General features: G+C 37.1%; 1 protein-coding gene across 2 annotated transcripts in view; it reads right to left on the bottom strand.

Annotated features, from left to right (window-relative positions):
* The window catches only part of ZFYVE9 (zinc finger, FYVE domain containing 9), a 144,730-nt gene that overhangs the window by 73,446 nt on the left and 56,003 nt on the right, over nt 1–15,281 (bottom strand). For both annotated transcript variants that reach the window (XM_011973763.1, XM_011973764.1), the window contains 3 exons: nt 13,569–13,689; nt 9,717–9,839; nt 6,809–6,964 (listed from right to left, as the gene is read on the bottom strand). In XM_011973763.1, coding sequence (XP_011829153.1) covers nt 6,809–6,964; nt 9,717–9,839; nt 13,569–13,689 — 400 coding nt within the window. The remainder of the gene's footprint in view (nt 1–6,808; nt 6,965–9,716; nt 9,840–13,568; nt 13,690–15,281) is intronic.

Below are 15,281 nucleotides of genomic sequence, written 5' to 3'. Positions count from 1 at the left end.
GCTCAAGAGACACTATAGGACTTCTTATGGTTCGAAACATGAGATTTACAGACTACATAAGTGAGTTTAAACCTGGGTTCAGCCAATTACCATCTAACTGTGTGATCTTAAGTTACTTAGGCCTTCGGTGTCTGTCATTTTCCTCACGTGTAAATAGAAACAGTAACAGTATGAATCTGAGTTGCACTTAAGACGAAATAAAATAGTGTACATAAGGCAATGAATACACTGCTTAGCGTATATTAAGTGCTCAAAAATGTTAGGTATTTGTCTTAAATCACCTCTTCATAAATAGTTCCATGTAACTTTCTCATCAGTTGAAAAATTACTTTGCAAAGAGGCCGGGTGCGGTGGCTCACGCTTGTAATCCCAGCACTTTGGGAGGCTGAGAAGGGTGGATCACGAGGTCAGAAGATCAAGACCATCCTGGCTAACACGGTGAAACCCCATGTCTACTAAAAAAAAATACAAAAAATTAGCCAGGCATGGTGGCGAGCACCTGTAGTCCCAGCTACTCAGGAGGCTGAGGCAGGAGAATGGCGTGAACCCAGGAGGCAGAGCTTGCAGTGAGTAGAGATTATGCCACTGTACTCCAGCCTGGGCAACAGAGCGAGACTCTGTCTCAAAAAAAAAAAAATAATTACTTTGCAAAGCTACAATACCATAATTCTAATAAATTTAATTTACCAAAAGGTTCAGAATTTGAAAAATAAAATAAAAACATGAACCATGACATTATTATTATTTTTTTTTAAAGACAGGGTCTCACTGTGTCACTCAAGCTGTAATGCAGTGGTGCAATCATAGCTCACTACAGCCTCAAATTGCTGGGCTCAAGGACTCCTCCCACCTCAGCCTCCCAAGTAGCTGGGATTACAGGGATATGCCATTAGGCCTAGTTAATTTTTTTTTTGGTAGAAATAGGGTCTCATTATGTTGACCAGGCTAGTCTCAACGTCCTGGCCTCAAGCAATCCTCCTGCCTCAGCTTCCCAAAGAGAGAGCAAGAGGGGAATGAACCCTCTCCTTTTTTTTTTTTTTTTTTTTTTTTTTTACCCTCTCCTTTTATAACAGCACTAATCCCATCCATGAGGGTGAAGCCCTCATGGCCTAATCACCTCTTAAAGGTCCCACCTCCTAATATTGTTACAATGGCAATTAAAGTTCAACATGAGTTTTAGAGTGGACAAACACTGAAACCATAACAATACCAAATACTTTCTTAACAATAAAAGATTAGACTGGACACGGTGGCTCACACCTGTAATCCCAACATTTTGGAGGGCCCAGGCAGGTGGATCACCTGAGGTTTGGGAGCTCAAGACTAGCCTGGCTAACATGGTGAAACCTTGTCTCTACTAAAAACACAAAAATTAGCCAAGTGTGGTGGCATGCGACTGTAGTTCCAGCTACTTGGGAGCTACTTGTGAGGCTGAGGCAGGAGAATCACTTGAACCCAGGAGGCAGAGGTTGCAGGGTGCCAAGATCGCAACACTGCACTCCAGCCTGGGCGACAGAGCGAGACTCTGCCTCAAAATAAATAAATAAATTAATTAAATTAAAAATAAAAGATTAAGGGAGTTCAGAAGAGATTACTTCTGTCTGAGAAGCCCATCAAGAAAGAATTCATGGAGAAAGTGGTCTTTAAGATTTAGGACAAATGACAGGATTGAGACAGTTGGGGTGTTGGGAAATAGCATGGTTGGGAGTAGCATAATCATGGGTAATGAAATGGAAAATCATCAGAATATACATAAAACAAACCAAGAAATATTTCGTTTGGCTACAATGGAAGTATGGAGAGATGACTAGCGGGAAATGAGACTAAAAATTTAGGAACAGATCATGCAGAATACTGAATGTTGGAGCGCAGTTTATTCTAAAGGCAATACAAAGCCTAAGAAGCTTTTGAGTAAGAGAGGGAAACAACCGGAGATTAACTCCAGAAATAACAATCTGGTAGATACAAGTCCAACTTCATTCAAGTCTATATTCTGAATAGATGGTTTGCAAAAAACAGGTACAGCCGGGCGCGGTGGCTCACGCCTGTAATCCCAGCACTTTGGGAGGCCGAGGCGGGTGGATCACAAGGTCAGGAGATCGAGACCACGGTGAAACCCCGTCTCTACTAAAAATACAAAAAATTAGCCGGGCGCGGTGGCGGGCGCCTGTAGTCCCAGCTACTCAGGAGGCTGAGGCAAGAGAATGGCGTGAACCCGGGAGACGGAGCTTGCAGTGAGCCAAGATCGCGCCACTGCACTCCAGCCTGGGCGACAGAGCAAAAAAAAAAAAAAAAAAAAAAAAAAACAGGTACAAAATATGGAGGAACGAACAGGAGACAGGGAGAAACAATACACAGTCTAGAACCTCCGATGGCACTGTCATAACCAGAAGGCATTCTGAAACTCTCAGAACATAATTTCTCACAAATTATAATGTTTCTTTTCACTGCAGAATGCAAAAACTGTGTGTGACAAAAAAGTGTGTGTGTATATACAGGTGAAACATAGATACACACACATATATAGATATATAATACACATATGGTTATTAAATACCTGTAGTTTAGATTTTAAAATTCACAGGAAATTATTAAAAAGTTCATCCAATAGCTCCTAAGGCTTTTCTGTGATTTAGGGCAGAATAACCCTAAGCTAGTGATACAATATTCAAGGTTTCACACTCAGGAGAAATTTAAGATACAATTTGTCAATTTCACTCAATGTACTACACAGAAGAGAAAAATAATAAATTGTGGTAATTTTTTTTTATTTTTTATTTTTTTGAGATGGAGTCTCACTCTTGTTGCCCAGGCTGGAGTGCAATGGCACGATCTCGGCTCACTGCAACCTCTGCCTCCAGGGTTCAAGCAATTCTCCTGCCTCAGCCTCCCAAGTAGCTGGGATGACAGGTGCCCACCACCACGCCCGGCTAATTTTTTGTATTTTTAGTAGAGACGGGGTTTCACCATGTTGGCCAGGCTGGTCTTGAACTCCTGACCTAAGGTGATCCACCTGACTTGGCCTCCCAAAGTGCTGGGATTACAGGTATGAGCCACCATGCCTGGCCTGCGATCATTTCAGAACAGTAGCCTCCAATCTTTTTGGCACCAGGGATGGGTTTTATGGAAGACAATTTTTCTACGGACTGTGGAGGAGGGGAGATGGTTTCAGGATGACTCAAGTGCATTAAATTTATTGTGCACCTTATTTCTATTATTATTACATTGTAATCTATAATGAAATAATTATACAACTCACCATAACGTAGAATCAGAGGGATCCCTGAACTTGTTTTCCTGCAACTAGACTGTCCCATCTGGGGGTGATGGAAGACAGTGACAGATTATCAGGCATTAGATTCTCATGAGGAGCATACAACCTAGATCCCTCACAATAGGGTTCACACTTCTATGAGAATCTAATACCGCTGCTGATCTGGCAGGAGGCAGAGCTCAGGCGGTATTAGGCGGTAACATGAGTGATGGGGAGAAGCTATAAATACAGATGAAGCTTCACTTGCTTGCCTGCCACTCACCTCTGCTGTGTGGCCTGTTTCCTAACAGGCCACGGACCAATACCAGTCCATGGCCTGTGGGTTGGGGACTCCTGTTTTAGAATACCCAAAATATGTTTTTACTTATTAAAAAATTTATAGTGAAATATATCAAGCTATTACCCTGATTATCTAAAAATAGGATTCTTAAAAAATATGTATAGTATATAGATAATATATCTGCGTTTTTAAGAACTGACATATTATTAATGGATACACGGAGGCAACTGACATAATGTAAAGAATACTGATCTGGGAGCTATAGTCCTAATTCTGCCACCAACTTGGTCTGTGATTTAGGTAAGCCATTCACACTTCTAGGTCTGATTTTTCTTATCTAAAAAATGAAGTTTGTATTAAATTATCTAAAATGCTTTCTAGTCCCAATACTGGATGAGCTGTGAAATGATTCCTATTCAAGGAAAAACTCTTTCATCTTATTTATGCTTTTGAAATGTTATTTCCTTACATATACATCTATATGTTCATGTCCCTATCCTACATTATAGAAAATATTTTTAGTTGGCTTAGATGTATTATAGTCTGACCTTGAGACTATCCTTAGTATCATGTAATCAGTTCCAAGTATTTTTGTTGTTTCAAAATTTTTGCAATTTAATAGTTCAAAATGGACTCAACTGACATATAAGTATCCTTTTAAAAAAAATGTAACCATTTATGCTAAACATATCTTAATAATTCACGCAATAATTGACATCCTCTCCTTGCCGAGAGAGGATGTCTATCTCCCAGGATTCCATCTATGGACATAGTCTCTTCACACGGGCCTATCCCATTTACAACCATGCTCTCAACTATCCCATAAAAACTGTGTCTCCCAAATCTGTATATCTTAACTCAGACCTATCTTATATCTGCCATTTTCATGTTTCATCTGATGTCATTATTTCAAATTCAGCACACTGAACAAAGAATTCCCTTTCCTCTGCCAAATCTGTTCTTCTATTCACCATCTTGATGAATAAGACCAACATACACTTAGGTGCTCAAGCGAGGAATCTGAGGCCAACCTTAACTTGCCCCCTCTAACCCCCCATATCCAATTAGTCACCAAATCCTACTGAATTGAAGCACCACATCTTTCATATCTCTCCAATACTCTTTATTTCCACTGCAATTACTTAATTTAAATCCTGATAATTTCTTAATTTCTTGCTGGATTCCTGCAATATCTTTTTTAAAAATAAGTTTTACTGAGGTATAATCTATATATTATAAAAGCAATAGATTTTAACTGTACAATTCAATGAGTTTTGGCAAACAGCCATGTAACCACTATCCTAATCCAGATATAGAGCTCTCATCTCAGAAAGTTTTCTGGGACTCTCTGTAATTAGTTCTAGCACCTGCACCTCCACCTCACTTTAGGCAAACACTGACCTAATTTCTATCACCACAGATTAATTCTGCCAGTTTCAGAAAATCATATAAATGGAATCATCCAATATGTACTTCTTTGTGCCTGGCTTTTGCTCAGCATGTCTGTGAACTCATGCATGTTGTTGTGTACATCAGCAGTTACTTCGTTTTTACTGTTGAGCAGTATTCTAGTGTATGAATATACATTTGCTTATCCTGAAATTGCTTCTTAACTGCCACCAGACTCACGGACTTTGATCCATTTTTCACAATGCTTCCAGAGTCATCTTTCTAAAATGTAAATCTGATTATGTCACTCATCATCTCAAATTCTTTCAATGGTTCTTCATTGCCTACAGAATAAAGGATGGGCTCCTAAATAAGACATTCATGAACCTCCCACATCCTAGTCTCTGACACCCTCTCAAAACCCACATGAACGTACAATTACTTGAACCTCCAATGCCATTTTCTAGAGTTTTTAAAAGTGAATACATTCAGATTGAGGAGAAAAGTGAAAGTTCCCAGTTATCTCCAGGACTAAATTCAGCTCCAGGGTATTATGTGGCCTGGAGGACCTGGGTGATTTCAGATTTAACCCTACACATTTTGGGACAGACAGGGTAAACATTCAAAGGTACTTCACAGGTATCGTGTGGTCAGTTTCCAGTGTATCACCTTGCCCTATGTAATGCTACACCTAAATCATTGTAGAGACTAATGAAGACATAAAGGCACAATCTTTTACGCATAATCTATATCGCATTAAAAATACAATTATATATTCTGCTTCTGTAATTATTTAAAGAGCATTTTCCATGTTATTACATTCTTTTCATAAATATTGTTTTAATGGCCAAAAAAAGTTCTCAAACAGATGCTCACATCTAATAAGTATAACACAGTTAAACTTTTCACCAAAACTAAGGCATTTAGGTTGCTTCTGAATTTTTGTGTTAAATTTAGGTAATGCTGTAATAAACACTTTCATTCACAGAAGTGCATTTTATATTCTGGATACTATCTTTGGCACAGAATCCCACAATGAAAATTATTAAGAAAGTCTGAAAAATTTATGGTTTTAATATTATGTATGAAATATTATCAAGTAATACGTGAAAATAGCTCTAATACCCCAGTCACCCTCACACCATCTCCAAGTCTTCTTCCTCAAAGATAAATCCTATTTATCAAGTACAGATATTATATACTGACGTCCTGTTACAATAAATGAGAACAGTTCAATTACACCATATTTTACCTCATTTGTTAAATCAAAGAGAGGCTGACTTTGCAATGTCAAATAACACAATGTCATAATAAATAATTGTAATGCCAAATAAATATTGTGCTTCTTTTCTCTCAATCTTAGTTTCTTTTTATGTTAATATCCTTAGTCTTTCCCAACTTCTAACCTCTATGCCTTTACTTTTAAATTGCTAGTTAATATTAACAATTTATTTTGGAGCCACAAGCCACAAAGTCATCTATGCTAATTGTTTTTGAAATCTGAATATTCATTAGCATTTACACTATCATTAAATAAATATTGTTAACCAAAGAAACAAGAAGTAGGTTACAAATATGCTTCCTTCTACCCGATACCAATATCCTGACCCCTAGGCCACTAAAAAGAAAATATTCTTACGCTTAGGTCACCAGATTCTCTTATAGCTTTGATTTCAGCCTCTGTAAAATAATAACCATACCAGGTACAATACTAAAATTTATAATTTCCTCAAACCATGGAAAGCTCCAACTTGCCACTAATATCAAAGACCCCTGACATGCTTATGTCCCAAGTTAAGACTATTATCTTGTATTTGAATTCAAAATTTTTTTGTCATCTACAAAGGGAGCAGACTAAGTCATACCTGCTAGGGCGTCCCGATAAAGCTGCACAAAGTGATTAAAGATATCCTTTGGCAAACACTTTTCATCTGGTAAACACTGTAGAAGAATGACTATCTCAGACTGACCCACTGCATGCATTCCCTTGGTTGTGAAACACCAGCACTTCCTGTTCACATCTACAGATGGAATAAAAATATAAAAATAAAGAGATTCCTATCAATCCTTATTCTTAAAAGAAGTTGCACAGAAATCTGTTACAATACAGCAAAGATTAAAATAGATCACACTGAGTCTATGTAATTCAACTATGAACTGTCACTGCATTGCGCCAAAAAACTATTGTAGAAAATAAAACATGCCGGCCGGGCGCGATGGCTCAAGCCTGTAATCCCAGCACTTTGGGAGGCCGAGATGGGCGGATCACAAGGTCAGGAGATCGAGACCATGCTGGCTAACACGGTGAAACCCCGTCTCTACTAAAAAAAATACAAAAAATTAGCCGGGCAAGGTGGTGGGCGCCTGTAGTCCCAGCCACTTGGGAGGCTGAGGCAGGAGAATGGCGTGAATCCGGGAGGCGGAGCTTGCAGTGAGCTGAGATCCGGCCACTGCACTTCAGCCTGGGCGACACAGCGAGACTCCATCTCAAAAAAAAAAAAAAAAAAAAAGAAAAAAAGAAAATAAAACATGCCAATGCCTCTGGCTCTTTTCTAAACACTTAGAAAAGATTGAAAAGGAAGTAAAAGAAATAATAATAAAATGCACTTAAAACTTTTAACTATTATTAAAAGAAGCAACATTCTATTAATACTAAAATAAAACCAAACTATGTATTGTAAGCCAATACATAGCCAAATATGATTAAAGAACATAGTCTTCCACCATTATATTTTTAAAAATCACATCATCAAAGGAAGTAATTACCTATGTAAGGCTAGAAGTAATTACAATAAAAGACAGTAGTATACCTTTGTCTTCAGGTTGTGACCTAAAGAAAATATATTTTTATGTATATTGATTAAATTTAATACATGACCAAAAGATTCGAGCTATTTTAACTATAGTCCTTTCTGGGAAAAAATTCTAGATAATCAGCAACATGACTTTACTTGGCTTCATGCCATAAAAATTAGTGAAAAGGATGGCTTTTCTGAACTACTTAGTTCCACTCCTTCACTTTAAGGCTATATGGAGAGTAGGAACAGCAGAAACCATATGTAGTCAAAAACAATGTTTAATCCTTGACACTTTTACTCTTCATACCCCAACACAATGGGATCCCCAAAGGAACTGAAAAAGGATTCACATAAAATTATGAATACCACCCATGTAAATCAAAACAAATGTAAATTAAAAAAGAAAGACATCTTTATTTCACTTTGGGAATCCTTGTTTTATGTACCTAAATAGGACATTCCTAATAATGGTATATACTTCAAGAATCTAGGTTAGCTAATTTTTTTTTGTTTTTTTAAAATAGGGTTTCGCTCTGTTATTCAGGCTGGAGTACAGTGGTATGATCTTGGCTCACTGCAACCTCTATCTCCTGGGCTCAAGAACTCTTCCACCTCAGCCTTGTGAGTAGCTGGCACTACAGCAGCATGTTACCATGCCCTATATATATATATATTTTTGTGTGTGTGTGTGTGTGTGTGGGATGAGGTTTCACCATGTTGAGCAGGCTGGTCTCGAACTCCTGGGCTCAAGTGATTCATCTGCCTTGGCCTCCCAAAGCACTGGGACTACAGTTGTGCACCATGGTGCCTGGTCTTAGGTTAGCTAATTTCTAAGCAAAATTTATAAACTAGATATGGCAAATTGAAATTTCAAGCAAATTAATTTTAAATCTGATCCTAGAAGGAAAGGTAGCAAGCATTAATAACTGGCCAAACATACAAGAGTGTGATTAGCAAGTAAGCCAGAAACCCGCATTTCATCAATGTAGAACTTCTAAGGAAGTAGTATACGTTTCTGGTTTCCAAAATCAACTTAAGTACACGTGGAAAACTGCAGGATGGTTCCCCAGAGGTTCCTTCCTTTAAAATTGCCTATTAACACTCATTCATAATAAACACATTCTCTAAATAATTCTCAAATTTACTAGCTGGCGCAGTGGCTCACATCTGTAATCCCAGCACTTTGGGAGACCAAGGCAGGCAGATCACTTGAGTCCAGGAGTTCAAGAACAATCTGGGCAACATGGTGAGAATCCTGTCTCTACAAAAATATACAAAAAAAATAGCCAGGCATGGTGGTGTGCACCTGCAGTCTCAGCTACTTGGGAGGCTGACGTGGGAGGACTGTTTGAGCTCAGCAGGTGGAGGTTGCAGTGAACAGAGATCATGCCACTGCACTCCAGCCTGGGTGACAGAGTGAGACTCTGTCTCAAAAAATTCTGAAATACTGTCATCGTTCTCATTCTGATGCCCATGATGCTAGCATCAAGAATTGAGAAGTTTCTTCTGAATCTCAATTTAGGATATATTGAAGCTTTACTGTGTGTTAGCTAACACTTTTCTTAAAAAAAGTTTTGCACCATAATTGAGGTTTCTGGGATTAAAACCTAGCATATAAATTATTTGAGTAGCCTGTATAATTTATCTACCACCAGTTATTCTAGTGGTAAGTTGTGATTTAACACACTCATCTCAAGAAGAACTTAAGTCAGATAAGTTCAAGATTCGTTTGGCTTTCCTCCATGGAGAATTCACCTACCTCACCCCTGTAACTAAATGTGAAAGTTTCAGTTAGTTCCATAGCTGTCCTCTGGGATATATTATTTTATACAAACCAACTTTTTCAGAACTCAGTGTTCAGTAAGATGTGGCTCTATATAAAAATACTTGTGTGTAATAAATCTGAAAGTTTTATGTACTATCTATGAGTCAGTAAACCATATCTAATTTTAATTTTTAAGAATTTATAACTTACAATTCACAATTTTAACCATTGACAACAAATTTGCATTTAAAACAAATACAAGTGGGTCAGGGCCACCATCCTCCAACTGCTGCATTACTGAAATCTGTGATGGTTTCTCTTCCACAGCATAGTCTGAAAGGGGAGAAAACAATGTAATAGGTTGGTTAAACGGACAAATCAAGAAAGAGATCAGATAGAGAAATGAGCTAATTATTCACAGAAAAGAGACATGCATTTGACTTATCAACAGGTGCATATAGAGCATGGTTTGTATCTGCTGGCTCAGTATCATGTTAATAGTGCCCCCTTTTACTCTCAGAAGTGACCCACTCCACTTTAGATGATAATGTGGTTATCCTGTGTATAGACCTCTCCCCACAGTAGTTTGTGCCACAATCTAAAGACTACCTTTCTATTTAATAAAAAATTTCCAACTATTATAACAAGAATTTCACATAATAAATGTTCAAGACCAGCATTTAAAATAACTCATGATATACAAGCAATAATATACTAGTTACCTCTGGAAAGGATATCAAATAGTTGGGGTAGAAGAGAGCCCTACCTTTTACTCTATGACCTTTTGTACTGTTTGACATTTTTGACAATTAAAAACTTACACTTTAAAAAATGAACCCAGAAAATAAAAGTATCATATGTGACTGGCTTCATAAAACAATTCCTTTAAGTATAATTCAAGAGTTTAGTACATATATCACTAAAATCACCAGTAAATCACACATAAGATTCTGAACATGAACAGGTTAATACTGAATGTAAACTCTTCCCATTTAATCTCTGGAAGCACAGTATGTGCTTCAGCACCTCATTTTGAATGACAGTGGTCCTTTCAGCTTGAAGTCAAATCATGGGTAATAATCACTGTAGAACCTAGAGATGTGGGAAAGGAACTGAAAATCTAAAAGTTGAATGTTGCTTAATTGATCTTATATAAAATGCATCTTTGCGGGACAATCAGGTAGAACAAAGTAACATCATTTCTCATTTTCTAATGGAAATTTTAAAATTGATTTTTTGGCTACAATGGGAAATATCTACCCCATTATTAAAAATACTTATTGGAAAGAGAAATCCTGAGTTTAAAATTTTTTAAATAAAGTCATCCCACTGGAATAAAAAATTGCAAAATTTTGGTAAAGAGATTGCAATATAGTTTAAGTAATACAGATAATTAACTGTTCTTTCTTGGTAGGAGAAGTTTTGACAATTAGATTTAATGGATATAACTTTTTATGAAAATGGAATCCAGCAGTCTGACTTTTTTTAACAACAGAGTAGGCCAATTTAGTTCCTTGTTAATCTAAGATTTATTAAAATAAAAATCTGAACCCTAAGCAGCAATTTTACTAACAATAGATGTTTTCACAGGGTCCTGGTAAAGGAGCAAAGGCATTATGCAATCAAAAGAACGCTTAACTGTATATGAAAGTTCACTGCTGAACTATCTGGGACATAACTGCATTTGAGAGCCTACTACAGGCCTAGCACCATGCAAGCAGCAGTAAACACAAGTATAAAATAAGATGAAGAAATTCATAGTCTAAGTGAAAGAATATGATCTGAAAATACAATATCTAAATTGCAATGAGAAAAAGTGTTAATGTAGCCAACAGTCTATAGGAACTGCTATTAGAACACAGATAAAGAAGCAAAACACTATTTTCCAAGCAGTCCAGGTAAGGATTCAGAGAAGAGTTAACCATTAAGCTGGATTTTAAAAGGTTGAGGAGTTCTTCAGGAAGTCTACAGTAGAGGGGGTGTTCTAGGCAGAAGAAAGGAAGAAATGGAAAATATTAATTACATGCCTACTTTATGCCAGATACCTTCTTGGTATGTACCTACAGGTATAAAATCTAACTTAATACCCACAATGACTCTTAAGAAGGTGTAGTTGGAGAAATATTTAATAAAACAGAATAGGAAACAAATTCAGAGAGGATGAATGACTTGTCAACTGGATCACACAGCTAGAATGGAATGGTACTGGCATTAAAAGTCAGGTTTGTTCAATTCTGAAGTCCATTCTTTCCCATTATTCCACAGCACAAGAAAAAGTACAGAAGAATGAAAAGTAAGTATTCAAAAAATAGCAAATAATCTGCAGTATACATGTAAGGTGCTGAGGAATGGCTGGAAATAAAGTTGATAATAAATGGCTAGAAAGACAGGCTGAGATAAGGTTATAAGAAACATTGTCAGACCGAGCACAGTAGCTCACACCTGTAATCCCAGCACTTTGGGAGGCCGAGGTGGGCAGATCCCCACGTCAAGAGTTCAAGACCAGCCTGGTCAACATAGTGAAACTCCATCTATACTAAAAATACAACAATTAGCCAGGTGTGGTAGCGTGTGCCTGTAGTCCCAGCTACTCAGGAGACTGAGGCAGGAGAACTGCTTGAACCTGGGAGGCAGAGGCTGTGGTGAGCCGAGACTGTACACCTGCACTCCGCCCTGGTGACAGAGCGAGACTCTCTCAAAAAAAAAAAAAAAAAAAAGAAAAGAAACATTGCCTGCGAAGATAAGTAATTTACACTAAAGGCACTGGGAATCCATTAAATATTTCTAAGTAAAAGCAATAAAGATAATATCTATGTTTAAAAACATAACTGGCAACAGTGTGGAAGACAAAATGAAGGAGAGAAATACTGAAGGCAAGGAGACCAGGTAAAAGCCTAGGACAAAGTTCAGGAGAGGTTAATTAATAAGCCACCTTCTGAAAACGCAGTAATTGTATACTGATCTGTATATGTCAGCAATAAAATTTCACACTAATCATCAGAGAAATGCAAATCAAAACCACAATGGGATATCATCTCACACCATTCAGAACGGCTATTATCAAAAAGTCAAAAAACAATAGATGCTGGTGAGGCTGTGGAGAAAAGGGGACATGTATACACTGTTGATAGAAATGTAAATTAGTTCAGTCACTGTGGAAAGCAGTTTGGAGATTTCTCAAAGAACTTAAAAGAGAATTACCATTCAGCCCAGCAATCCCATTACTGGGTGTATATCCAAAAGAAAATAAATTGTTCTACCAAAAAGACACATGTACTTGAACAGTCAGTGCAGCACTATTCACAATAACAAAGACATGGAATCAACCTAAGTGCCCATCAGTAGCTGACTGGATAAAGAGACCCTGTCTCAAAAACGTAAAAAAACAAAAAAAAGAAAGCAGGAAAAAAAAACAAAACCCTACCCATTGGGTACTATGCTCACTACCTGGGTGACAGGATCAATCATAAGCCAAACCTCAGCATCATGCGCTATATTCACGTAACAGACCTGTACATGTACCCTTTGAATCTAAAATAAAAGTTAAAATTATAAAAATAAAATTTCACATAATATTAAGCATTATTTTGATAATAATTTTACTTCTTACCAGAATTCCCTAAAAATATTTTTAACAGTAAAATTGCCATTTAAATTCAGTGCTCTTCACACTTACTATACGTTCTTTCTGAAAGTATATTATACTTCAAAACAAAAAGCTAAATAAATGACTGTATCAGGGTGGGTTAATCCTAAACCACAAGCAATCCTTCAGAATATTATGTGCTTTGAAATATTTTTTAAAACTGCTAATAAGCTACATTTACATTATAAGTAGTATCATATCCATTCAAAAAATGAAAATGACATTATAATATAAAAACATAAGCATCTACTCTAAAATAATCAATAACAGCAACAACTGTTTTCATAGTATTCGGGGAGTTTGTTTTGTTGGGTAAGAGAAAGGTGAATGTCACTCAAATTCTGTCTCTCTCACTTAATTAGAAGGTAACATTTGACAGATAGAACTATCACTGTTTAAATATGTAGTCCACATACCTCCTTTTACACCCGTGGAGATGAGAATAGGAGGAAGGCCATCTTCAGGAATAAGATTCATTGCACTTCCAACAGGACTTCCGACCTGAGTTATACTCCCAGAGAACAGACAAATATCCGTCTAGGAAAAGCAAATCAACAAAGTGAGCACTACAGAGAATTCAATACTTTGGCAGGACATAATTAAAAATATAAATGGGAACTTACGTGAAAATTTGAAATTCATACTTTTTGAAAGGCAGCACAAAATATTCATTAACCCATGGGTTAAAAAAAAAACAAATTAGGCTTATACCATGAAAATGTTTTCAAATGCGTAAGTTTCTCCTTTTGGTATCATCAAATCATTGTAATGACAGAAGAGGCCTTAAAACCTGCATTAAAGCTTCCTTTACCCAGATTTCTTTTGCCATAAGAGAAAAATATTTTTAAACTGTAGTGGCAAAAGAAACAAAATTTCAATAATTATTTCATAATTTCTTTATCTTTAATATCTTGGGAACTACTTAAGGTCTAATTTATATTGCTTTTAAAAATTAACTTTGAAAACGGCGACAGTTGCAAAACAATGTGAATGTACTCAATGTCAATGAATTCACTTAAAAATTGTTAGAATTGTAAATCATGTTATATATATTAATATTTTTCCACAATAAAAAAGGGAAAAAAATCAACTTTGATAAAATGTCATCATTTTTCATTTACTATGTAATAAAATAAAACTTGAAGTTCTTTTTTTTTTTTTTTGAGAAGGAGTCTTGCTCTATCGCCCAGGCTGGAGTGCAATGGCATGATCTGCAACCTCTGCTTCCCTGGTTCAAGTGATTCTCCTGCCTCAGCCTTCCGAGTAGCTGGGATTACAGGTGTGTGCCACCACACCTGGCTAATTTTTTGTATTTTTAGTAGAGACAGGGTTTCACCTGTTAGCCAAGATGGTCTCAATCTCCTGACCTTGTGATCCACCAGCCTTGGCCTCCCAAAGTGCTGGAATTACAGGTGTGAGCCACTGCGCCCAGCCTGAAGTTTATTTTTCTTTGCATTAGTAGGCAGATCACGTTAGCTATATTTAATGAAGTATAAGGTTGCATAACACGTTGGTTGGCGTTAAATCCACTTAATTATTAAATAGAACATGTTCAAATATCTATTAAAATGATGCTCTCCTCTCTATATTCTCTATAACTTTTATTTCCCATACTACACAGATGTATATTCTCTATAACTTAAACATGAAACTGGAGTTTTTAAAGAGTTAAAAGAGGCCAGGTGCAGTGGCTCATGCCTGTAATCCCAGCACTTTGGGAGGCCACGGCGGGTGGATCACCTGAGGTCAGGAATTCGAGACCAACCTGGTCAACATGGTGAAACCCCATCTCCACTAATAATACAAAAATTAGCTGGGCATGGTGGCACACGCCTGTAATCCCAGTTACTCGGGAGGCTGAGGCAGGAAAATCACTTGAATCCAGGAGGCGGAGATTTCAGTGAGCCAAGATCACACCATTGCACTCCAGCCTGGGCGACAAGAGCAAAACTCCGTCTCAAAAAAAAAAAAAAAAAAAAAAAAAAAAAAAAAAAAAAAAAGAAAAGAAAAATATTTGAAAGCTGTTTTTAACATGTATAACAATATTCATATGACCGGGTACAGTGGCTCGCGCCCGTAATCCCAGCACTCTGGGAGGCCAAGGAAGGCAGATTGCTTAAGAACAGGAG

This window comes from Mandrillus leucophaeus, unplaced genomic scaffold (genome assembly GCF_000951045.1).
Source record: "Mandrillus leucophaeus isolate KB7577 unplaced genomic scaffold, Mleu.le_1.0 Scaffold14, whole genome shotgun sequence".
NCBI classification, from domain to species: domain Eukaryota; kingdom Metazoa; phylum Chordata; class Mammalia; order Primates; family Cercopithecidae; genus Mandrillus; species Mandrillus leucophaeus.
The sequence above is the reverse complement of the archived record's forward strand: the minus strand, read 5'-3'. Positions and strand labels throughout refer to the sequence as shown.